The following is a 27682-nucleotide window of genomic DNA, read 5'->3' as shown; positions in this document are numbered from 1 at the left end:
AGGGCTCTGAACGGCATGACCAGTGTGTGGAAATCCAACCTCCCCCGTCAAATCAAGCTCAACTTCTTTCATGCAACAGTTGAGTCTGTCCTTTTGTATGGCAGTGAATGCTGCAACAAGCCTAGCCTACCAAGTAGTCAACCGAACAAGCCTAGCCTAGCATGTAGTCAACCCAACAAGCCTAGCCTATCAAGTAGTCAACCAAACAAGCCTAGCCTAGCATGTAGTCAACCAAACAAGCCTACCAAGTAGTCAGCCCAACGAGCCTAGCAAGTAGCCAGTCAACCAAACAAGCCTAGCCTAGCAAGTAGTCAACCCAACAAGCCTAGCAAGTAGCCAGTCAACCAAACAAGCCTACAGTAGCCTATAGGGGTGGGAATCGCCAAAGACCTCACGATACGATACTATCGCGATACTTGCGTCGCGATACGATAGTATCGCGATACTAAATATATCGCGATACGCTGAGTATTGCGAAAAATTTGTATTTTTATTTTTTTATCAAATTTATTTTATTACCTTTTTTCAACTGCAAAGTAGAACTTTGTCAACATGTTTTATCTAATAAAATAAAGTTCAGTCTGTTCATCTCACTTCAATAATTTTTATTGCAGAACATGGTATTTTCTCAAGCAGACAGATGTAAACACTGTAATCTGTGTTGCATGTACCTGACAAACTGAACTGTTTGTATTACAGTCATATTCCAACTTAACTGAATGCACATGTGTGTGTGTGGACTACTGTACTATTACAGGTATTGAAATGAACAATGCAACTTCCTTTTTAATGAATATTTAAATATCGATACTTGGCGTCCCTGTATCGATACAGTATCGCCACGCAAAGTATCGCGATACTACTACGTATCGATTTTTTCCCCCACCCCTAGTAGCCTAGCAAGTAGTCAACAAAACAAGCCCAGCCTAGCAAGTAGCCAGTCAACCAAACATGTCACTGACCACTGCCAGGTTGCCATGACAAAGGGACATGCATACTCTGACTTGCAGACTCTTATAAAAGTTCAAACACTGACCAAGCTGCCATGACACACAGGTACGTGCACACTCTGACTTGCACACTCTTGTGAACATTCAAACACTGACAAGGCTGATGGTGCTCACTTGTGTGTTCATTTCTTGGACTGGGGCCATGCCTTACGAAAGCATCGAAACAGATGTTTTTTTTTGCACGGTCGTTCTAATCAGAATCTATTGCTAAGCCTTCTGGAGCTGCTGTGAGCCAGTGTTGCATGTGTGATGGGAGGTGAACACTTAACCTGTTAAAGGAAAACTCCAACATTTTGGGAAATTAGCTTATTTAACATCTTCCCTGGGGTTAGACAAGAAGATACATACCTTTTTTGTCTCTGTGCGTGCATTTAGCTTAGGGAACAGTCGCTCCGTTAGCATAGCTTAGCTTCATCACTGGAAGTGAGGCGGGGCCGGAGCCTTACAGTGTATAGTTTGATTGATTGATTGAAAAGTTTATTAACAGATTGCAGAATACACTCCAAATACAACTCCAAAACGTTCATGTAAACATGTTGTGACCTGTGTATTCACCACGTGGAGAAATAAAAAATAATTGAATTAGACAATTACGTTTTATAAGCAAATATACTCTGAACTATCTTTTTGCCCAACCACTCCTCTCTGAGCACAGCCAGTGATTTCAACGTGTCGTCGTGATTGTTGACATTCTCATTCATTCAAAGGATCCGAACCGATTGAAGTTTATGGATACCATGACTTGAAATCCTCTTACCTTGACGATTAAAAGCCTCCCCAATTTAGAAAACAGTAATCCAATGGCTGGTATTGTTATACCGGACGCTCTGAGCTAACCGGAGCTAACACAGATCAGGATGGTAAAGCATATATAATGACTTCCTTTCTGGGGTTGTCAAAATAAAAGTGCGACGTTTATAGCAGCAGAAAACGTTTATTTTGTACATTATCTAACGTTAACACGAACCTAAACTAACTTTAGGTTTTTTTTTTTATTGGTCTTTTTCCCCCTCCATTTTTCCTCCGATTTTCTCCCATCCCAATGTTAGTCGTATGCCAATTCCCAATCCCTTCCTTGTCGCTGCGCACTTACCCCCCACAGTCAGATCATCTGGCAGAGTGGAGGCTATCACGTGCTTCCTCCGACACACGTCCAGCCAATCAACTGCTTCTTTTTTACCTGGCAGCGCGGATCCTCCCTGAGAGGGCGTAGCGTGTGGAAGGATCACACTATCCCACTCAGGTCCTATCCGCGCTTAGCAGGCGCCCCGACCGAACTGTAGGAGTCGCTGTTTACAACGACCCGGACCCACCCCGCCAGCTTCTCCAACCCTCTAATACAGCCAATTGTATTAGTGTGAACGGCCAGCCAAGCTGGTGACAACCCCGGAGCTGTGAGCTGGATTCGAACAGGCGAATCCAGCTCACAGCTTCGGGGTTGGTGACGAACGCAATCTCCGCTACGCCACCTAACCGCCCTACTTTAGGTTAGTTGTAACGTTAGTTTAGGTTCGTGTTAACGTTAGATAATGTACAAAATAAACGCTTTCCGCTGCTATAAACGTTGCACTTTTATTTTGACAACCCCAGAAAGGAAGTCATTATATATGCTTTACCATCCTGATCTGTGTTAGCTCCGGTTAGCTCAGAGCGTCCGGTATAACAATACCAGCCATTGGATTACTGTTTTCTAAATTGGGGAGGCTTTACAAGTATATATAGTTTAAATAGTTACGAGTATATTTGCTTATAAAACGTAATTGTCTAATTCAATTATTTTTTATTTCTCCACGTGGTGAATACACAGGTCACAACATGTTTACATGAACGTTTTGGAGTTGTATTTGGAGTGTATTCTGCAATCTGTTAATAAACTTTTCAATCAATCAATCAAACTATATACTGTAAGGCTCCGGCCTATGCTAACGGAGCGACTGTTCCCTAAGCTAAATGCACGCACAAAGATAAAAAAGGTATGTATCTTCTTGTCTAACTCCAGGGAAGATGTTAAATAAGCTAATTTCCCAAAATGTTGGAGTTTTCCTTTAAGCCCTATTTTCTGAAAATCCGCCTGAAAATACATAATGTAAGTAAATGGAAGATTGCTCCACTTCTACAAGGTCCATTTGCATGTTCTTGGTATCTAGGGACATCTATGGATCTCATGGAATGTATTCCCATTGTCAGAAATATTGTGTCTGTTACTAGGATTGAGTAAATTGTGATGAAACAAAGGAGAATATAAATTATGATTTTTCTTTGACAGTGAATAACACCATGCTAAAAATTACCAGACATAAAATACTGCCACTGAGCTCGTTCAGCACTGTCTTGAGATCATGTGTACAAAAAATCTAAGCAAATTAATAAAGGGAAGATGATTAAACATTCTACTATCCAAATATTATTATAGAATATAGAATACCAGGCCTATTATAGCATATCTATGGATCGGGCCAAAACTCCTCTTTCAAATGGCAGAGTTCAATTTGGATTTAGTATCTCCAGGCATGCACTGAAGAACCGTGAATGAAATCTACTGTATGTACAGTTCCATTCTAATAATGGATATGGCTCCGCATTTGCAACGCGGATTGTTGCTAAATGTTCACAGACGGTAGACACACTAACTGTGCTCCAATCTATGCCAATAACGTTCAGTTTTGTGGTAGAGAATCCAGAGAAATAAGATAAATAAAAAAGATTCATACACAAGTAATTTGCTTGCAGGAAGCTAGAATTGGCTTTTTTCTAAATTTCAACGCTCATTGAGAGCTCTGGATGCCCTCTTCTCATATGACTACAACTGCTACAACGTTTCGCTAATTCAAAATGGCGGATATTCGCTAAATTATAAACACATTCCATAAACTAAAATCTCACTAATAACACTTTAATCTATTGGTAAACAAACATATTGCTGAAAATATACACTATGACTGCTGTTGTGACATGGTTATGGTCTTTACTCTTGGATACATTTGGAAAAAAACACTACTTAATGTCATACAGTCTATAAAATAACCTATTTTACAAATTAGAGTGTTTTTATTTGATGAATGTGGGCACTGATATGCTAACCAAATGGGTTTTATTTATTTATATATAAAACAATAGAATAGTCAATATATAAATCTATTAGAATCGTTGATTTTCAGGGGGCAGCCCAAGTAAACTCACACACATCTCACAGGATTTCAGAACAAGACTTCTGTTTGTGCTAGATTTCTGTTTCAGTGGTAAAAACGTAACTTGGTGACGAAATACAAATAAATGGGAAATAATTTCACATGACATTATGACTAGAGACATTTTAATATGCCAGACTTCAATAACAGAAAAAAACTGTAATTACTGGCTAACAGAAACCCTGATACATGTGGAGTCACCAGCCGCTTCCTTTTACCTGACAGCTAGGTGGTTCACGCCATAGATATATATCACTAGATGACTCACCCGCGCTGCTAGCCAACAGAGACCGATGTTGCCACATGGCGGCCATCTTGCGTGGGTGGAGCACGCCCACTCATAACATGTGTGCATGTACTATTGAAATAACCATAGCTTGCTCAATTTTCAACCGTTTGGTTTGTTAAAAACGTCAGATGTAGTTATCATACTGCATACTTATAATGGACTTTGATATAAATATATATATTTTTAAATGTAAATTAAAATCTTCCAAGCAAGAATCATAGCCACGTTAATAACATTTGTAATAAACCAAACTGTTTGTAAATCCGTCAAGATTTCAGCGGGTTAAGAGTATTTTTGTTTGTGCAGATCGTCACATTAAAGCAGTAGTTAACTCAAGCAAGATGGCCGACGGTGAACATTGCGGGGGACTCCGCCTTGAGCCATCTAGTGTTATATATCTATGGTTCACGCTATCTCCCCCAGATCCCCTCCCTGCTGAACAGGCCGACCAGTAGGAGTCACTGTTGCAAAGACCCGGATACCCCACCAGCATAGATGATGGCTTGAAGATGGCCTTTTTATTAATTGTAAATCATTCACCTTTACAGGGAGTTTATCAACACTGTCAAATCACCTAGTAAAGGAACATGCTGATGTCGGCTATTGTAGACATCCAAACTCCAGAAGCTCTAGATTTCTGTTTCAGTGGCAAAAACAATACGTTACTTGGTAACCAATTAAAAATAAAAGGGAAATATTTTCACAGGACTTTTTTTTTTTTTTTTTAAGTTTTTTATTTTTCTCAAACAAGACAATACATACATGACAAAACAAGACAAGAAATTATAATAATAACAATAACAACAAGGGGCGAGGGGGGGGGGGGGGGGGGGGTTGCAGAGCGTTACAAAGGTTCAGTAGACAAACTTATTCCAGATAGTGATCTAATAAAGTTCAGCGGACCTTGAAGGCCATCGGGCCTTCACAGGACTTTATGACTGGAGAGATTTAAATATATCGGACTTCAACCAATTTTGCCGGTAAAAAGAATGATGCTGTCTACATTGCTTGTAATAGAGATAAAGTTAACATCAGTTAAGTATTATCACCTACATTTTTATGGCTATATTGTTTTAAGAATCCAACAATGACATGGGTCCACCAGTCCTGTGAACATTGGGTGAGTAACAAACACAAACGCGACACAAGGATTAAAAAAGTACTACTGCAACCGTAGAAGACTCAATCATTATTGTTCCTAAATGTAGTCATCTACCACTTCAATACCCTCCCCCATCCATAGTTGTTCTGAAGGATCAGATTAAACCGAATATATATATTTATTTATATATATATTTAATTGTATTTGTATATCCCCTGATATCCCTTGTATATTCCTTGTACAATATGCATTGAATATCCCTTCTAGTCTACTGAACATCCCATAATAGTCTCCATTCTACCATTGGACGAGACCTTGGTGCCAGGTCGCCATACCCCTCAGACCAGGTTCAATCGTACCGCTCAACATGTATGGACAAGTCCTAGTTCCGCGTAGGAATATGTCTACCGCACCACTAATGGTACTATTTGTTCATAGTGCGTATATATACTGCGCTATTAAAGTAGAGCTTTCTTTTAGTCCAGTTCCTTACCCTCCAACAGAGTGACAGACGCAAAAGCCTCCCCGCGAACCACGTGTGGGCAGTAAGGCCAATTCGGCCCAGTATCGGCATTGAGACATCGTGTATATTAATATTTGAATAGTCATATTTGGCACTATATCGTCGAGTTGGACGTATTCTATTAAGCTAATAATAGTCTATTCATATGTAGTGCCTCGTGCGGTAAGAGTTCTATAGTAATCAGCACCCCCATCGTTTCGGGCATCAGCTGGACGCTTATCCAGGGTGGTTGACCCCACGTGAAGCTGCACCCGAGGAGCTCCAGGCCAAAGAGCGAGTGGACCTGTATATTGGATTATTCTACCGACGACGGCTAGCCTTCCCCGGCTTGGATTATGCTTTGAGTACTTTGATTATTCTATGGATAAAGGCCAACACTGCGGTGTGTTGGAAATACCCCCCCCGGAGAGGACGACAGGTGAGAAGACGCTCTACACGACGAGGTCGCCTCACGTCTCTCCATCGTGGACCGGAGGACGCCGGCCACAGAGAGTCCAACTGCTTTCATCTGTGGATCGAGGATCGCTGGGCACCGGGTCGCACGACTGTGGGCTCTCCCAGGATACCCTCGGCCAGACGGGATACAGCCAGACTCTACCCCCCCCCCTCCAGCTGTCCTACAAGCAGTCGGAACCTCCCCCTAGTGTATCCAGCTATATAATCATTCAAGTATCATTGCTATTGTTCCCTAAATATTCCAGGTTGTATATTTGCTTCCTGCGCAATCAGAGATTGGACATTCGATATTGATCTACCTACGAATACTCATTTGCCATAAAAGTGCATACTATTTCAAATCATAAATGTAATTAAGTGATCGTTGTACATACCTTTTGCTATGTATTATTATTAAACGCAGACTTTCGACTTGGTACATTTGTGTTGGATCCGTTTCATCAGGTGGGAGTGTTTATCATAATTATTTATACCTAGTACTGGGTGGCCAGAGTCTAAAGTACAAGAGGTAGTGGTAGTAAGTATCATATCTAACAATACAGTCAGGGAATTGTACCCCTCAGTTACAATTGGTCCTTCGAGCCGGATGGTAATCAGTGTAATATTAATATAGTGTTATTAATATTAAAATGGCCTATGATGAACACTCCACGAAACGATCCTCCTAACCAACAACGCCCGCGGCGCAAACGACAGCTCCCTCAGTACCTAGAGGCTTACGCTGTCAGTCAACAACCTAGTCTTCTACCAACAGTAAACGCGGTAAAACTAGAAAGTAAAATTATGTCTAACCCTAACGACCAGGCTACCCCGACCATAGAGGCCCCTATGGGTTCTAATGTAACTGACCAAGCTCACGGTGGGGACCAGGGGGAACCAGACATGACTTTACACCCCGCCAATACCGAAGAAGTAGTCCCCGACGAGTCCCGGGAGGAAGACAACACTACCGAGAGAGAACTCGGCACGGAAGAAGATGAGGAGAGCACCATGGAGATAGAGCTCCACGACTCCGCACGGAGTACCCCAAGGGACGGCTCCCCTATACAACCGTCTTCTCCCAGCGAGGCAGAGAGGACACTACAGCAGGCATTCCTCGTCAGCCTGAAAGCCTCTACTGAACGCGATAGACTCCAGGGTGAACGCGATCGATTGCAGATACAGCAACGGAGCGAAGAAGAGCACATACGCCTGGAAATAAGACGCATTCAGATGGAAGAGAATATGGCAAGAGACCGTGCCGACGCCCAGCGCGCCGCCACCGGTGCCCAGAGAGAATCGGATCTCACCAAGCGCGAAGCCGAGCGCGACAGAGCACAAGCGCAACTAATAGAACAGCTGATCAGAAGGACAACACCCCCTCCCTCCACCAGAGGCTCCAGGAACTCGTCTAGACATCACTCCAGGGCGGCATCCCCTAGCCGAGTAAGCGACCCTGAACTTGACCAACAGACGAGGTTTATACCCCCCGCAGACCCCCTTCCCCAACCGGTCCAAGCGAGACCCAGCCACCGGGAAGGAGCAGCATACACTGCGGAGAGGCTAAATCAGAGACTACAAGCCCTGGATGACCTAACGGAAGACGAAGAGGAAGAGGAGGAGAACCACGCCCGACGACAGCACAGTACTCTACCGGACCAGGAGGTCCAGTACAGCCCAGGCTATACCCCCGCGGAGCTGCGCTACAGACCCCCGACGCTATTCACGGGTGAGCACGACGCACGACCCGCACCGAGGAACAGCACCTGGACCAGCGGGCCATGGTACACAGCCGGTACCAGCCCACGCCAAGGAGCAGGAGGAGACTCGCCTAGGAGGCCTCTCCCCCAACGCTCGCCGATGTATCAACAATCCGCGTCATACATTGGCACACCTATGGTACCAGACTTCACCCAGGAGAACCGGGCCCAGTATACGGAGCTCCGCATGTGTCTGGAGACAATGTTGGTGGATCTCATTGATGAACGCCATAAATACGCGATACTACTGAAGCATTTAAAGGTACCCCGCGCGCACAACATAGCGCTCGCCTACGCCACTTCCACGACCCCATACACCGCAGCGCTGGTAGCGTTGGACCAGAGATATGGACGTATATGGGATTACGTGATCCAGGAGATCAGGCACATCGACGCCTACCCCCAGCAACAGACAATCGAGCACTGGACGACCTGTCCATCAGAGTGCAGTCCCTGGTAGGGATGCTGGGAGCGCAGAGGGAAAAGGGTAGGCATGAACTATACGCCAACTCAAATGTAGAGAGGATCTTGGAGAAGCTACCGCCCGCCCGACAGGAGCGCTTTAGGCGGCAGAGAGACCACCGAGACCCTAATGGCCCCGAACCGAACCTCCTCGATCTAGCCGACTTCCTGGCGAGAGAAGTCAGCAGCTTACGGCTAGATACATTTGGACGGAGCACCCCTGGCTCCAGAGAAGGAACCAGGAGACTAAATGATGGAAGAAGATCGGTGACTGTCATGCACCAATCGGAGTCAGTGCCAAGCAGTAGGAGCCACAGTACCCCCTCAAGAAAGGAGAAGTGGAAGATAGTGTGCCCCTACTGTGAGAAAGAACACTGGCTGTCACAATGTGACTCATTCCCCAAGATGAATGCGGAGGAAGCGAGTCAATGGATAAAGTCCAACAGACGCTGTTTTCGCTGTGCGCGATCACACATGGCAGCCGAATGCCGCTTAAAGAAAAAGTGCAGTCGGTGCGATGGAGCCCATCTGGACATACTCCACGACAGTAACAGACGGCGGCCTCCACCCGCACCATCCAGCAGCAAAGCAAGCGTCATGTACATCGACCCCGCCAGCAGCAGCGGAGCCAGAGTGCTCTTAAAGGTAGTCCGTGTGACATTGAGCTACCAGAATAAAGTCATGGACACTTACGCCGTCCTTGATGACGGGTCAGAGAAGACCCTTCTGCTCGCGTCCGCTGCGGCCCAGCTAGGGCTGCGGGGGAGCGAAAACCAAATTACAATTCGGACAATAAGAAGAGATTTGAAAACGATAAAGGGCGAGAATGTCTCATTCTCTATCGCAGCAAGCGGCCAGCCCGAGCGACGGTACAGGATTACAGACGCTTTCACCAGCCAAGAAATAGGACTCTCGCGGTACACATACCCCGTAGCCAAGCTGATGGAGAAATATGTACATCTACGCAAGCTACCGATCCCACTCATAGACGGTGCTACCCCGACACTGTTGATAGGCTCCGACCATGCAGACCTCATTGTCCCGATAGACCGGGTTCATACCGGACCCAGAGGCTGTCCTGCAGCAGTCGAGACCCGCCTAGGATGGACTCTCCAAGGCCCACTCGCCAAATCTCTCAACCGAACCACAGCCACTAGCTGTCTCCACTCCCGAGTCACAGAGGGAGACACCGCACTCCTGCAGCATGTAGAGAGGCTATGGACCTTAGAACAAATGCCCTTTAAGAACGAAAAGAAAGACATTCGCTCTAAAGACGACATCTACGCCATTAACCTCCTCGAGACGGGAACAAAGAGAGTCCCAGTCAGCGGCGTGTTGAGATACGCCACGCCACTCCTGCGGCGGGAAGGGATGCCTACCTTTCACGCAAAGAAAGACGCCACAGAGCGGTACCTACTAAACACAGAGCGGCGCTTAGCCAAGGACCCCGCCCAAGAAAGTGTATACCGCGCTGAGATTGAGAAGCTCATCACAGCGGGACACGTCACAAAGATTGACATTAAAGAGGCCGACCAGACGACTGAATCGTGGTACGTGCCCCACCACAAGGTTCATCACAACGGCAAAGACCGCATCGTGTTTAACTGCAGCTACCAGATCGGATTCCAAAATCTGAATAAAGAGCTATTGCCCGGTCCTACACTCGGCCCCTCCCTACTAGGCGTACTACTCCGCTTCCGCCAGGACAAGGTGGCTATCAGCGGGGATATCAAAGGGATGTTCCTGCAGGTGAGATTAGTAGAGGAGGACAAGCCCCTGTTGCGGTTCCTATGGAGAGAGAGGCCAGGAGATGAGCACCCAGCCATCTACCAATGGGAAGTCCTCCCTTTCGGAACTACATGCAGCCCATGCTGTGCTACATTTGCACTACAGAGACATGTCGCAGAGGACCCAGCAGCGGACGAAGAGGTCCGACACAGTGTGAAGAACAGCTTCTACGTAGATAACTGTCTACAAAGCGTTTCGACCCAGGAAGAAGCCGAGGCTCTCCTACTTAAACTCCGCGCCTCTCTGATCAAAGGCGGCTTTGATCTCAGGCAGTGGGCCAGCAGCGATCCGCACGTACTGCGCAGCCTCTCCTCCGAGGACAAGGCAGCGAGCAGCGAGACCTGGATGGCCACAATCCCAGGAGAAGCCCAAGAGATGACACTAGGACTAGTGTGGCACTTCAAAACAGATTCGCTCCACTATAGACACAAACCCCTGACCACGGAGCAGGGAAGGTCGACGGCGATACCGACCACCAGACGGAGTGTGTACAGAACACTCGCCCGACAATATGACCCGTTAGGATGTATACTACCGTACACCACCAGGGCAAAGATGATTGTACGAGCATTGTGGGACAAGGACCAGGGTTGGGACGACCCCATTCCCGCACACCTTGCATCCACCTGGAGAGAGTGGGAGATGGAACTCCACTCACTCCCAGGCGTTAATATACGCCGAAGCTACTTCCCACCCACGGTGAGGCCAGAGACATGTAAAATGGATCTACACGTCTTCAGTGACGCCTCCGAGGTCGCCTACGGATCAGTAGCCTACTTGCGGGCCCAAGAAGAGGGGGGAGAGATCTACACAGCATTCATCCTCGCCCGCTCGAGAATAGCCCCACGCAAGCAACAGTCTATCCCACGTCTAGAGCTCTGCGCAGCCCTCGCAGGAGCGCATCTAGCCACGCTCATCCAACGTGAGCTCACCATTCCGGTGCATAGAACAATCCTGTGGTCAGATTCCACGACAGTACTCGCCTGGATCAAATCGGATTCATGCAAATACAAAGTCTTCGTGGGAGTCAGAGTCACTGAGATTCAAGAGTTAACCGGAGAGTTAACCGGAGAAGCAAACTGGCGCTATGTTGATACAAAACACAACCCAGCTGACGTCATCACCCGGGGAATGTCCCTAGATGACTTAACCCGTCATAACATCTACAGTGACGGACCAGCATTCCTCAAGCTCCCGGAAGGAGATTGGCCCACGCCCACCCCGAGGGAAGCAAGTGACGAGGAGGCTGAGAATAAGAAACCCATGTTCTGTGGATTGAGCACTGTTGTCTCCGCAGACCCCAACCTAGACGATTGCATTACCATAGAGAGTGCGCAGCAACGGACATTCCTGCGGCACCACCCAGAGATTAAGTCCCCCGCTGATATGTCAGCAGCTGACTACGAGGAAGCAGAACTGCTTCTACTGCAACGAGCCCAGAGAGACTCGTTCCCCGATGAACTAGACTGTCTACAGGGAGGAAAGCCCGTCCCATCAGACAGCAGATTGATTCATCTGGCCCCCGAGAGTGACACACATACCCTCATCAGAGTGGGTGGTCGCCTGCGGAGAGCCCCCAATTTACCGGATGACATTAAGTACCCGATCGTATTGAACAGCCGACACAAGGTCACAGAGCTGATTATAAAGAAATACGACGAGGATGTACACCACGCAGGAGCAGAGAGAGTCTTCGCGGAAATCAGACGTCGTTACTGGATACTTCAAGGAAGAGAGGCGGTGCGACGCTTCCAGCGAACCTGTCTAGACTGCCGAAAGTGGCGCGCGCAGCCCAGCATACCACGGATGGCTGACCTACCTCCATGTCGCCTCCGACTCGGCGACAAGCCATTCCACTCAACAGGCATGGACTGTTTTGGCCCGCTGCACATAAAGAAAGGAAGAGGCACCGAGAAGCGGTGGGGTATTGTATTCAAATGCATGACCACCAGAGCGATACATATCGAGCTCCTTCCAACCATGAGCGCAGACTCATTCCTTATGGCCTTCCGAAGATTCACATCACGGAAAGGAAAACCGTCTACATTATTGTCCGATCACGGGACAAACTTCAAAGGCGGAGAAAGAGAGCTGAGGGAGAGCTTCCAAGCTATGGGCCCAGAACTTAAGACCCACCTCGCTCCAGCCCAGATTGACTTCCAATTCAACCCCCCAAACGCACCCCACTTCGGTGGAACTTGGGAACGAGAAGTACGTTCTATAAAGACAGCCCTGTACGCAGTACTTGGGGCCCAGACTGTGGCGGAAGAAGTCCTAATGACAGTCCTCACGGAGATTGAGGGAGTATTGAACTCCAAGCCCCTCGGTTACGTCTCCAGTGATGTAGCAGATGTCGACCCAGTCACCCCCAACACCCTCCTGATGGGGCGGCTAGATCCCGCGTTACCCCAGACAATGTACCGGCCTGAAGAAGCGAACGGCCGACGAATGTGGAGGTACAGCCAAGTATTAGCCGACAAGTTTTGGAGCAGTTTCCTACTGCACTACCTACCGTCTCTACAGACCCGCCAGAAGTGGGTAAAAGAGAGAGACAATTTGACGGAAGGAACAGTCGTCATGATTATTGACCAGTCACTACCCAGAGCTATGTGGCCGGCTGGCCGCGTAAGCAAAGTGATCACCGGTGCTGATGGCAAGGTCCGAGCAGCTGAAGTACTCGTCCAGGGGCGCATTTACACCCGTCCTGTGGTGAGGCTCATAGAACTGCCCCGACTCCCAGACACAATCGATGATGACCATGACCCTATGACTTTGTGAGTTGACTGACCCTTACAGCGAACCCTTGAGTGGTAGACAGTGCGGTTAATCTGTCTCTGCTTAACTAATTGGGTTGGGACCAATTAGGGAGCGGCTGTTCTGAAGGATCAGATTAAACCGAATATATATATTTATTTATATATATATATTTAATTGTATTTGTATATCCCCTGATATCCCTTGTATATTCCTTGTACAATATGCATTGAATATCCCTTCTAGTCTACTGAACATCCCATAATAGTCTCCATTCTACCATTGGACGAGACCTTGGTGCCAGGTCGCCATACCCCTCAGACCAGGTTCAATCGTACCGCTCAACATGTATGGACAAGTCCTAGTTCCGCGTAGGAATATGTCTACCGCACCACTAATGGTACTATTTGTTCATAGTGCGTATATATACTGCGCTATTAAAGTAGAGCTTTCTTTTAGTCCAGTTCCTTACCCTCCAACAGAGTGACAGACGCAAAAGCCTCCCCGCGAACCACGTGTGGGCAGTAAGGCCAATTCGGCCCAGTATCGGCATTGAGACATCGTGTATATTAATATTTGAATAGTCATATTTGGCACTATATCGTCGAGTTGGACGTATTCTATTAAGCTAATAATAGTCTATTCATATGTAGTGCCTCGTGCGGTAAGAGTTCTATAGTAATCAGCACCCCCATCGTTTCGGGCATCAGCTGGACGCTTATCCAGGGTGGTTGACCCCACGTGAAGCTGCACCCGAGGAGCTCCAGGCCAAAGAGCGAGTGGACCTGTATATTGGATTATTCTACCGACGACGGCTAGCCTTCCCCGGCTTGGATTATGCTTTGAGTACTTTGATTATTCTATGGATAAAGGCCAACACTGCGGTGTGTTGGAAATACCCCCCCCCGGAGAGGACGACAGGTGAGAAGACGCTCTACACGACGAGGTCGCCTCACGTCTCTCCATCGTGGACCGGAGGACGCCGGCCACAGAGAGTCCAACTGCTTTCATCTGTGGATCGAGGATCGCTGGGCACCGGGTCGCACGACTGTGGGCTCTCCCAGGATACCCTCGGCCAGACGGGATACAGCCAGACTCTACCCCCCCCCCTCCAGCTGTCCTACAAGCAGTCGGAACCTCCCCCTAGTGTATCCAGCTATATAATCATTCAAGTATCATTGCTATTGTTCCCTAAATATTCCAGGTTGTATATTTGCTTCCTGCGCAATCAGAGATTGGACATTCGATATTGATCTACCTACGAATACTCATTTGCCATAAAAGTGCATACTATTTCAAATCATAAATGTAATTAAGTGATCGTTGTACATACCTTTTGCTATGTATTATTATTAAACGCAGACTTTCGACTTGGTACATTTGTGTTGGATCCGTTTCATCAGGTGGGAGTGTTTATCATAATTATTTATACCTAGTACTGGGTGGCCAGAGTCTAAAGTACAAGAGGTAGTGGTAGTAAGTATCATATCTAACAATACAGTCAGGGAATTGTACCCCTCAGTTACAATAGTCATCTGTTAGAAACTTGGCTAAAGACTAGCGGTCTCCAACAACTTTGGCTAGAGATCTCCTTGGCTTTATTCACTGAACTCCACACGGTGCCAGACCCCCTGGTCTGTTTGATGGCCACGTCTGGCGCGTGTACGGTCGTCAAACCACGAGAAATCTCCACTAAAGTTCCTTGGCTTAGAGACTTTACCACATGTAATTTAGTGCACACACTCAGATTTGATTTCACAAAAATAATAGTTTTTGGACGCTCCTGGTGTCAGTTGAGCTGTTCCAGTAGGGCATACGTTCTGAAAGGTAATATTGCCTTGCGATCCGACATTACTCTGATCCTATGTAATGGTTTATGGCAGTAACTTGAGGCCAAGCTGGCATTCCGCTCACTGTATTTCTAGCATGGCACACTTAAAGCCCCAATCCAGGTTTATTTTTTTTATTTTTTATATACATTCATGAAGAGTTTGACCGTCAATTAAGCTCTGTGGAGCTTTCCTAACATATTGTAAATTCAATCAATCAATCTTTATTTGCACATTTCATATAATAAGTGCAACTCAATGTGCAAATTATTTTCTTTTTTTTTATACAGAAACTGGTCAATCCTCCAGCAGGCTGTTCCAAAGGCTAGGACCATAATAGCTAAAAGCTGCTTCTCCAGGCCTTGTTGTTCTCGCATGCTTGTAATATAGATCAGCTTTACTAAACATGTCCAATGTAAACAAAATTTGTACAGCCACAAATTAAAGTGAATACAATTAAAAACCTTTTTTTGCCTTTCTACCTTTTTCTCCCATCCCCTAATTGGGTATTTTCAAGCCACTGCTTGTTGGATATGTAATAATTGTTCTGCTTGTTTTTAATCTACTTCAAGGGAGATTTAGAAAGGTGCATGGGGAAAACATCTGGATTTACAACCTATAATTAATGTTGTTGTGTTACGATATTTCACTCCTATCCAATTCCTATTCATCACAGCCTCTCTCATGTTTTGTATGACTTTTGGATTGATTAATTAATTGTATTCACATTTACAGTCATATTACCTAGTAAATGAACATGCTGATGTAGGCTATTCTGGGGTGTATAGTGGCAATGTCTGATACTAACTGTCGCTGGGGTGTGTATAGTGGCTGGCAATGTCTGATACTAGCTGTCACTAGGGTGTGTATAGTGGCAATGTCTGATACTAGCTGTCGCTGGGGTGTGTATAGTGGCAATGTCTGATACTAGCTGTCGCTGGGGTGTGTATAGTGGCTGGCAATGTCTGATACTAGCTGTCACTGGGGTGTGTATAGTGGCAATGTCTGATACTAGCTGTCGCTGGGGTGTGTATAGTGGCAATGTCTGATACTAGCTGTTGCTGGGGTGTGTATAGTGGCAATGTCTGATACTAGCTGTCGCTGGGGTGTGTATAGTGGCAATGTCTGATACTAGCTGTCGCTGGGGTGTGTATAGTGGCAATGCCTGGAAGCTCAAACGCCTGTTATTTAGTATGCATTTTGAGTAAAGGAGTATGAAACAAGTTTGATAACAGTACAACAACTGAAAGCTGAACAACTTACACATGTATGTCTGGACCACATCCTAGTCACAGGTCTGGTCCACATGTATGTCTGGACCACATCCTAGTCAGAAGTCTGGTCCACATGTATGTCTGGACCACATCCTAGTCCAGGGGTGGGCAATTATTTTTCCCAGGGGGCCGAATGAGCAACTGAAAATATGTTGGAGGGCCGGGCCAAAATTCCAAACTCAATTATGCATAATATACATTTTATTTCTATATAAAAAGCAGTAAATGGCATTGTTTTGACCCTTGGTAAGAGTGTATGTTATTATTTGGCAATTAAAAGGTGAGGTTAGCTTTCAAAAATATAATTTATTCAAATATAATTTATTTCCAAAATGATAAACAAAATGTGAAACATTAATAACAAAGGGCATTTTGAGTTTCATATACTATTGAAACAAGGATTTTCTTAGCTTTCTAAAGACATCACATCATCTTATAGCAAAAATAAACAAGACATGTCACTGAACTGTGTAAAAGAAAAGTGTCTCAGTTTTGTAGCCTTTTTTACTTTACATGCCTATATTAAACATTTAATGTTTTCAGAACTGTGCAAAAAAAAGATCAAGTGTCCCATTTCACTTGTTATATTTCCACATTTTAGTGTTCTTCAGTTCTTTTTTTTTTCATTCAGTGTGAGAAATCCAGTCTCTGTTGAGCTTTAACAAGTCCATCAAAGTCAGGTTGCATGTCTGAGGTGGAGATGCGAAGCACAGCTGCCAGATGTTCATCAGTGAGAGAGGATCTGTACCTGGACTTGGTAAACGTCATGACTGAGAATGTCTGTTCACATATGTAGGTGGATCCAAAGAGAACCAACATCTTCTGAGCATGTCTCCTCATGTTTGGAAAGTTCTCCTCCTTGAGAGCAGAGTAGAACTCTAGCAGTGATGCTGACTTAAAGTGCTCTTTCAGTAGTGAATCAGACTGCAGGTCAATGAGTTCAAGCTGAACAACTATCAACACTGCAGGTAAAGGGAGAGGAAACCAGCTGCATTTCATCCTCAACCTTTTTGAAATCTTGAAAACGCCTTGAAAATTCATCATGCAGTGCTCCCAACATGGATGAGTACCTGTGCCGGTGATCAGCTGATGGTTTGACTTCTTTCAGGGTTTTCATGTGTTTGAGATTGTTGCTGCCTAGTTGCCTTGAAATTAATTGCAACTTTGTCATGAAGGCTTTCACATGGCTATGCATTTCATGAGCAAAAATGCCCTTGCCCTGCAGTTGTGTGTTCAGTAGGGATGGGTACCGTTCACATTTGAACCGATACGGTACCGGTACCTGTGAATCGATACCGGTACCCAACGGTACCTTTTTTCTGTACTTTAGTCTCTAAAAATGTAATCTACCTACCTCAGTTGTGAGGAAAAAAAATCCAAACTTCAAATAACAACACTTTCGACCGTTTTCGGCTTGCCCCGACTGCTTTGTTGTTGAATCAAGTCAAATCCTAGGTAAGCGTATATTGTGCGTGTGAACGTTGACATGAAAAGAAAAAAGTTAAATTTTTATTTTTTTTTTATTATCATGTAATCTTTCGCGGGCCGGTCAGAATCATCCCGCGGGCCGTACAATGCCCAGGTCTGTCCTAGTCAGAGGTCTGGTCCACATGTATGTCTGGACAACATCGTAGTCATGTCTTCTTTATGAACACCTTGTGACTTCACCCATCATGCCTTCATGTTGGGGACAGGGCAGGGGAATAATCAATATTTCCTGTTCCCCTGCTTTTTTTTGGTCTCCTCTTTCTTCCTGCTTTTTTTCACCTCCTCTTTCTTCCTTATCCCCATCCTGCAGGTGGAGCTGTCTTCGGCCCAGAGGTCGCTGCGGGGGCGCAGGGAGGTGCTGGAGGAGGCGTGTCTGAGTCACACCAGGAAGCGCAGGGTCCTGTCCCCCGAGGACCTCCGACACCTCATAGTGGACGACAAACACAGCCTCCTCTACTGCTACGTCCCCAAGGTTAATCACCCACTAACATACATGCCTCCTCTACTGCTACGTCCCCAAGGTTAATCACCCACTAGCATACATGCCTCCTCTACTGCTATCTCCCCAAGGTTAATCACCCACTAGCATACATGCCTCCTCTACTGCTATCTCCCCAAGGTTAATCACCCACTAGCATACATGCCTCCTCTACTGCTACGTCCCCAAGGTTAATCACCCACTAGCATACATGCCTCCTCTACTGCTATCTCCTCAAGGTTAATCACCCACTAACATACATGCCTCCTCTACTGCTACGTCCCCAAGGTTAATCACCCACTAACATACATGCCTCCTCTACTGCTATCTCCCCAAGGTTAATCACCCACTAACATACATGCTAGAAATCAAAGCAAAGTGACTTGATTTGCGCAACACTTGTTAAGCATGTTGGATCTCTGTAATGGAGAGAAAATGTATCGTATATCTCAATCATTCTTTGACCAATGACCCCAAACTGATTGGTCTACAGTAAGTCTATACTGCTCAGTAAAAGCGATGGATCAGAAGGGTCCTCAATATCGTCCGATACTGAATGTTTAGGACACGGTATCTGCAGTGAAAAGGTGTCATCAGTGCCTCCCTGGTGCATACGGTTCTTGGCATGGATGGTTCCTTGTGGGAATTCAACTCCTAACCCTGTCTGTTCTACCCATTGAGCTACAGGACCACCGATATGCAGTCAAAAGCTTGACTTCTATGGGGAGGCAGGAGGGCCTAGAGGTAAAGAGGCCGTCCAGTAACCGAAAGGTTGCCGGTTCGATCCCCTACTGTTGGTCTACTGTTGGTCCCCTACTGGCTGGTATTACATCAACGGTGCCCACCATCCTGCCTAAGTGCCCTTGGGCAAGGCACTGAACACCAAACTGCTCCAGGGGCACAGAGTACAGCAACAGAGTACAACAACAGAGTACAGCAACTTGCAATGGGCCTGGTCTACAAGATACACTACACGACTAAGGTACCCATGTACATGTCAAAATACTTCCCAAAGGTCAGTGAATACCACGACCACAACACCAGAGGGAGCTCCACAAATCATGTTAAACCCAGATTCGGCTCAAACAAGGGACTAAACACGTTTTGCAATTATGCCACATCAATGTGGAACGCCCTACCCACAGCTGTAAAGGAATGTGAATCACTACCCACTTTTAAAACCACTCTCAAGGAGCACCTACGGGAGACTGCAATTCGAAACTGGACCCTGTAAATGTCCTAACTCAACCCCCTCCAATGTAAATGTCCTAACCCAATAATACACGAGACCCTCTTCTTGGGATCAAGTAAGGTTTCGTCGATAATCACATAGTACAGTTACCCCCCCGCCTACCCACCCCCCATCCACCCCACCCACCCAACCACCTCCTATGTACAGTCCACCATCCCCACCCCACCCCACCTACCCCCCCCCCCCCACCTCAACCAATGTACAGTTTCTTCGTCAAATGTATATACTCTCTTTTTTAAACTCTTTATGTATCACAAACAGTACTGTATTTGTAAATCTGGTATGTCATAAATGTATAGATGTAGCAGTACTGTCTATCTGTATGTCATGTATGTCATATATGTTATGATGAATTGAAAATGGGGGACCCTGATGTAAACAAGACGAAAGTCTTTCTCTGGTCTGCATCCCCTTAACAATTGTGTGTATTGAGCTGTACTGTATTGTATCCATTCTGCAATCTGTTAATACAATTTTCAATCAATCAATCAATCAATCAATCACTGTGGCCGACCCTGCACTCTGAGCTCTCAGATGAAATGCATAGGTGTGGGGGATGGTGTGTATGTGTAACTAGGAGGGATATGCAAAAAGACAGATTTCAATTGCCTTGTGTACATTGACAATAAATGAAAAAATATCAAAACCTTATCATTTCATTGAGCTGTAATTAACACCACACAAGGATTCAATGTACCTGATGGTGGCCATATTCAAACTAATTTACTCTCAATAACTGTCAAACGAAATTAATGTGTGCAAAGTAAATCAGCATTGCTTGTTGGTGATGTGCCCCTTTAACAGTAGTAATAGTAGTAGCTGCAGTAGTAATAGTAGTGGTGGTAGTTTTAGTGGTGTTGGTAGTAGTAGTAGAATTAGAATGAATTATTATTAATGAGTTGTTATTCTGGATGTTCTTCCAGGTGGCCTGCACCAACTGGAAACGTGTCATGATGGTCCTCACCAGTGACGGCCGTCTCACCGACCCCCTGGCCATCCCCGCCAACGAGGCCCACGTGGCCGGGAACCTCCGCACGCTCTCTGAGTTCTCCGTCCCGGAGATCAACCGGCGCCTCCGCAGCTACCTCAAGTTCGTCTTCGTGCGCGAGCCCTTCGAGCGCCTGGTGTCCGCCTACCGCAACAAGTTCACGCGGAGCTACAACACCGCCTTTCACAAGCGCTACGGGACCAAGATCGTCGGTCGGCACCGGTCCAATCCGGACCCCGAAGCGCTGGAGAAGGGCGACGACGTCACCTTCCAGGAGTTCGTCCAGTACCTGGTGGACCCGCGGACCCAGCGAGAGGAGCCCTTCAACGAGCACTGGGAGCGAGTCCACTCGCTCTGCCACCCCTGCCTGATCCACTACGACGTGGTGGGAAAGTACGAAACCCTGGAGCCGGACTCGCAGTCCGTGCTCAGGCTGGCCGGAGCGGAGGGGGCCGTCCAGTTCCCCACCTCCTCCAAGAGCACGCGGACCAACGGGGACATGGCCGCCCGGTTCTTTAAGAACATCAGCCCGTTCTACCAGAAGAAACTCTACAACCTTTACCGCATGGACTTCCTGCTGTTTAACTACTCCACACCACAGTACCTCAGGACACGATGAGGAGGGGTGATGTCTTCAGGCCCTGGTCCAGGAACTTGAGGTTTTCCAGGGACTATAGCCTATCCAGACCAACCGCTAATCCCGCCCCACTTTAATGCAATTCAGCCGGATTATCAGGCAACGAGAGGGAACCAATGATTTTATCCTGGTATTGGCCTGATATCCAATACCAGTAGTATTCATATCTGTGTGTCTCTACTCAGCTGCGTCTGGAATCAGATTTCTTCTGAGTCAATTCGAATTCAATTAATTTAATTTTGATGAGTCAAAAATGTACCTGCATTCCTCTGAATTCCCGTTGACTCGTTCGATGACAGCCTCTCTATGTGGGCGTTACGTTGTATAATGTGCCTTACAGGAAGACTACCCTACAGTGCCTGAAAAGGTAAACATTCTCCCTCGAGACCCATAGTTTCTTCTGTCTAATGAGCCATAATGAAGGCGTCACACTGAAGAGAAGCAGGTTCTTCTCTTGTACACAATGTGTTCAGGACTACTGGAACTGCTCATAATCTGGGAACACGTACAATCTGTGTAGGCCTTTATTTATATCTGTCAAGAGTATTTATTTTGAAAGACTGTGGATTTGCGGACTCACAGAAATATGAATACATTTTATGTGTACAGTATGTTGGAAGAGGGTTGATTTCAGTGTGAATATGGTATTGGCTTGCATGTACAGTATAGTCAGTTGCTGTCTTAGCTTTTGCACAAAGACTGTTGCGAAATCAGTCTTCTGAGGCCTTTTGAAACTTGAATATACATTACTCAACAACTCCATTCCATGTGCCACACTTTTCTTAAGGTTTTATACATTATTGATCAAATTTCTGCTGCTTGTCTAGAATAAGAAGAATAGGACGGGTCACATTACATGTAGTTGTTCAGTGCCGGGAGATGATGTTTCCATGACAACAGCGACCTGTCCTCTTCTTAAAGTCCCAGCCTCGTCTTCTGCTCTCATTTCCTGTAACTTTGACATCCTTCATTGACATGTTTAGGAATATCACACAGACTCTCATTCAGAGCAACGTGTTCAACAGAAGAATTACCTTTAAATCCGCATATCACTCACATACTGTAGCGGGCAACCAAAAAACGAAGGAGCGCAAGCGGCTCCTTTAAGATATGAGAATGTTTTTTCCAGGGGAATCTCGCAGCCTTTCGCTAATTCCAGTAACAACTGGGATCCGTCTTCCAGCTCTGTCTGTATTTAGAGCTGGGCAGGTAGCTGAACAAACAGCCACATATCTGTGGTCAGAGGCAGGTCTGGCCCGGTGCTGGCCTCCACTCAGAGCTCTCCTTGTCAGGCTGGACTTTGGCTGCATTCACACGGAGCAGCAAATCTCATCTTTAACCCTTTAACCCTGGTCTTTTCATGGCTGTCTAAACCCTGGGACCCAGGCCTATTAAAACAGACTAGTGCTATTATCATGGGGGCCCGAACAGAGGCATGCCCACAACCCTGACCCATATTTTTGAGAAACACTGATTTAAAGATTGTTTTTTGGCAACTAGTATACACAGGTAACTCAAAACCAGCCCCTACCCCTCTCCATCGGCCATGAGAAGACCAGGAACCATGCTTAATAAAGCATCACAAAGTGGTAGTACTGATTCAGAGTCTGTTAGATTTGATAAGGTCATAAAGACTTAATGGGGTCCTGGCCACTGACCCCGGATCAGCGCTCTTATCCTGGAAAGGCTTTGTGGACATGGACCTAGATCTGTGCTGTAAAATGTTAAGAATCTGATGTCTGTTTGCCTGTACGTCAAGACATGTGCACGTGAAGGGTTAATCCACCCACAGTCGTCGCCACTACAGGACCCTGTTCAGCAGCACAGCACTCTGGAATGCATGTCTGGAGTTTATGGTATGTATGAGCGATTGAGGTAGAACGTTTTTATGAATAAAGCTGATCTCAGGTCTGTAAGAGAGGCGTGTACTTGTACTGTGTGTTTGGTTTATTTGACAACATGTCTGTACAGCTGTGGTCATGATAGAAAAGCACATCTGACACACCTGACACTGCATAAAGGACTTCATTCCAATACACTATATCCATCTGTAGACCTTTTTATTTATTTATGTATTTATTTTATTTAACCAGGTAAAGACGATATATATAAAATGTTTAGGTAGAGTAATCATAAAAAAAAACAATATATATATATATATATATATATATATAAAATAATACATCCACATAGATTTTAGAAAGGTGCAGAATAAAAGTATTGCTTTTCCCCTGAATAAATTATTGATTCATTAATTTATAAGTAAGTATAAGTCTTCATTCGTCTTTAATGTACCATTAAATAGAATGTGGTGGGTCCAAATTAATGTTGTTTACATCCCCTCCCTACTTCCCATTTCCCCGCTGGAATGCACCTGATTGGATAAATGACATGCTGGTGCTCTAGTGCAGCATCTAGTGGCTGAATCTATAGCACCTTTAATTGAGACCAGTTCTCATTAAATAAAGACCTGGGCCACATGGCGAGAACATTACCAAATAATAATACAATAAATACAGTAGATGTGCAGCAAGGCGCAGTGCAAGGAGATGAATAAAAGCAGAACAAACAGTAGCAGGACAGACACACATGAACCAAACAATGACAACTAACAGGTGCAGACATTGTTTAAAAGACACATCATTTTGTCCTTAAAAAAAGGGATGGACACAAGACATTGTTACCTGGTTTTCAGTACTCGATATGTATCCCAAGTAACGGATGACTGTCTTTTTTCATTAATCTCCAGTAGTGATTTTAAACCCTGATGCCAGCAATCGAAGAAATGATGACATCACAATGGCTACTGGTTAGGGCTGCTCGATCGCAAAAATCACGATCACAATTATTTTGGTTAATATTGAGATCACGATTACTCATTGACTTTGAAAACATGCATTTATTGAACTTTGAAAAAAACAGTGGATTATTGAACTTTAAATATAATTCAACTGAAAAATAAAAACATGACATGATTTGACTTGGCTTAAAAACATGACCTGGTTTAATTGACACATTTGTAAAATCTAGTCTCCCCACATAGAATCATGCAGAACCTTTAAATATTGTGTTTTTTTTTACCAGAGATTCATACATTTATTTTTTTATTAAATAAAAAAGACTCAATCGTCATGAGACCAGAATGACTAATAGGAGTCAGCCCTTGTCTAATTAATATTCATGAGCAAAAAAACATAACTGATACTCAAACCTGTGGTGTCGTCAAAAGTAATCTTCGCTTCACAGGTTCATACCTTGGTTCTCTGTATATAATTCTTCAATTTAAAAGAAGACTATTAAATTAATAATACAAGACTTTCTTCATGGCTATATCAATGTAAGTGCCTAGTGAATCGATTTACTGTCTTACATGTAAACATGTTGACCCTCTGAAACAGTCAAACTGAGTCACACGCGGACCATCTGAAACAGTCAAACTGAGTCACACACAGACCGTTGAGCGCCAAAACCCGAGTAATACCCTTTGATATTTGTCCTCTGATCCCCATTCTAACCACTCGCGCGGACCTCCTTGTATCTGGGATCACTGGGGATTATTCTTTTTGGAGTACCTTCTGGCTAAGGTAAGGTCTATTCTATGTCTATTTTACCGAACCTGAAACATGTCTTTGTACCGATCACAGTGTTGTACTTTACCGGACCTAAAATGCTTCTGGTAACGATCGCAGTTTTGAGTTCAAACGAACCCCCCCCCCCCTTGATGATTTTGTGAAGACACATATGTACATGGTATATACCTTTGATTTGGAAGTATTTGGGGTTTCAGGCGAGCAACCCGAACGATTTGGGCATATTTCATATAACGTGTCATATCTCGCGATCTATGAAAAAATACTGGATTATTTTGGAAAGGGGCGATGTTTAGTGTGTAATAGTGCACAAACTACAGTATGTAGAAATTAACCGGTTAGTCAGTGATGGACTATGAACAATGCCTGTCGAATTAGCCATACTATTGTCTCCATAGCTATAATACAGAAGATATGGGTCTGCAAACATCGCTAAAATGGTCAATAACGCTGGCGCCATTGAGTAAATATGGGAAAAGAGCATGACGGTCAATGAGTTAAGGTTTCCTTAAAATGTTAACTTAAGTATTTAAGGTTTTCTCCTTATCTTGGTTGTATACTTGAGGTGCCCCTTAAAGTTAGTTAAACTGTTGCACAAAATACCGTAGCAACCAAAGTAATGAAACACAAGGTACCTCTGGCTCGATATTAACCACAACAGGGCAGAGTTTATGGCGATAGAAATGAATGTATCCCAAGAAGAGTGTTCCTCCCACATTCTGTTTTTGTTTGCTCGTATTTGCAGATCAACTTTACTTTTCAGCATGGGCTTTCTTTTATTGTATTCCTCCAATAGTATAATATTTTTCTCCTCTGACCAATTTGGTTTTCTTGCTTTCTTTTCTTCTGCCATTTTTTTACTGTATACCGTTGCCAACTTTGTGAGACGATAAGGGAGCAGTCTCCATGGAAATTGCAGGATTTTTCCACTGTAAAATCTCTTTTACTGTAGTAAATACCTTAACATGTTTCCTTAACTAAGCAAACACTAAGAGATTATGTGCAACACCCTTAAATAAGACCCTCAACTAAGGAGAAATGAAGCCTTAAGTGTCATACAAGGTATTTTGTGCAACCGGCCCCAATGTCTAAACTGTTTAGGCTTAAAGGGGCACTTCACCAAAAAACAACTCTGATTTATTTCACATAATCGCTCGCACACATATCCAAAAACTCTGAAATGATAAGGTAGCAGTCCCTAAATAATAATAATAATAATAATAACTTTATTTGTAAATCACCTTTCATACAAGAATTGCAGCTCAAAGTGCTTCACAGTAGCAAAAAAATACAAAATGAGCACATAAAGTGCAGACATATAAAAATCACAGTTTTTCACATTAGGCTCATCATCCCAACAGGCCACCTTGTTTATGGTTTGATTCTATGGCAGTTTTAAAATAGACAATAATAAAAAGAGTCGAATAGAATAGACAGAGTAAAATAGTGCAATCATGTAGTGCAATAAAATAGTTAGTACAATAGAATATACATCAGTGCAGTGCAATAAAATAGTTCAATAAAATAAAATAGCCATCATAAGACAATGCATTGCTATTTTTTCATCTACTGTACATCTTTTCATGGATTGCTGTTAACACAACAATGTCCCGATGACATCACTGGTGGCCATATTCAAACTAATTTACTCCCAGTCTCAAACTAAATGAATGTGTGCAAAACTGCTTTTGTTTTTGAGTTTTTGGATGTGTGAGATTATGTGCAAAAAAATATGAAATAAAAAAAAAAAAAATTATGTGCTCCTTTAAACCAGCATCTTTAGTCTGGGTGTACAGTACAGAACCGAAAGCCCATGTTCATATACTAGATAGGGTTGGGAAAGTTACTTACATGGTTTAATCTGTTACACATTACCTGCTTCAATTTGTAATCAGTGTAACTAGATTACACAATTTTGTAATGTAATCACATTACTTTTGAATTATATTGTCTCCAGTGATATACATTTTACAATCATAATCTACAACCACAATTAACCATTGTTGCAAATGACAGAAAATCATGTTTGAAAAAGAATATGACTTCTTAATTTAATTTGATTAATTAAACCAAAAAGTCACCCTGATCTGTTTTTCAGTGTCTGCAACAGATTACACCCACTAACTATTCTGGTCATCACATTATCCCGTTAAATGAATCTGTTACTTGCTAAACCTGATATAGACAAGGCATGCTGTATTGTTATGACAGAGGGAGAGAGAGGCCATCTGTAGGAGAAGTATTTGAAGTCTTTCCCTTTTCCAAACAGTACAACGTGTCTTCAAAGCAGCAAGGGAAAAAAAACATTTGAAGCATTTGATTGATTCCAGCAAGTCACAGCTTCTTTCAGAATAATGTCTAAAACATGGCACTGTAGAGAGTTTTGAAGAGAAACACCCTGTGACTCGTGGGCCGCAAAGCATAGTGAGACGGTTAGATGGTTAGGTGGTTAGACGGTTAGATGGTTAGATGGTTAGACGGTTAGGCGTTAGGCGGTTAGACGGTTAGATGGTTGGACAGTTAGATTATTAGACGGTTAGATGGTTAGGTGGTTAGACAGTTAGATGGTTAGATGGATAGACGGTTAGGTGGTTAGACAGTTAGATGGTTAGATGGTTAGACGGTTAGGTGGTTAGATGGTTAGACGGTTAGGTGGTTAGACAGTTAGATGGTTAGACGGTTAGATGGTTAGACGGTTAGGTGGTTAGACAGTTAGGTGGTTAGACGGTTAGATGGTTAGGTGGTTAGACGGTTAGACGGTTAGGTGGTTAGACAGTTAGATGGTTAGGTGGTTAGACAGTTAGACGGTTAGGTGGTTAGACAGTTAGATGGTTA

At 44.5% G+C, this 27682-nt stretch overlaps 1 protein-coding gene across 1 annotated transcript in view; it reads left to right on the top strand.

Annotated features, from left to right (window-relative positions):
* The window catches only part of LOC311244605 (carbohydrate sulfotransferase 11-like), a 76243-nt gene extending 53312 nt beyond the window's left edge, over positions 1–22931 (top strand). The window contains exons 3-4 of the mRNA XM_084334202.1: positions 18213–18374; positions 20556–22931. Of these exons, the coding sequence (XP_084190328.1) occupies positions 18213–18374; positions 20556–21239 (846 nt within the window). The 3' untranslated portion in view covers positions 21240–22931. The remainder of the gene's footprint in view (positions 1–18212; positions 18375–20555) is intronic.
* Positions 22932–27682: the final 4751 nt, after the last annotated feature.

The sequence above is a fragment of the Notolepis coatsorum genome (genome assembly GCF_963971535.1).
Source record: "Notolepis coatsorum genome assembly, chromosome: 17".
Taxonomy (NCBI): Eukaryota; Metazoa; Chordata; class Actinopteri; order Aulopiformes; family Paralepididae; genus Notolepis; species Notolepis coatsorum.
This window is presented reverse-complemented; position numbering and strand designations above follow the sequence as displayed.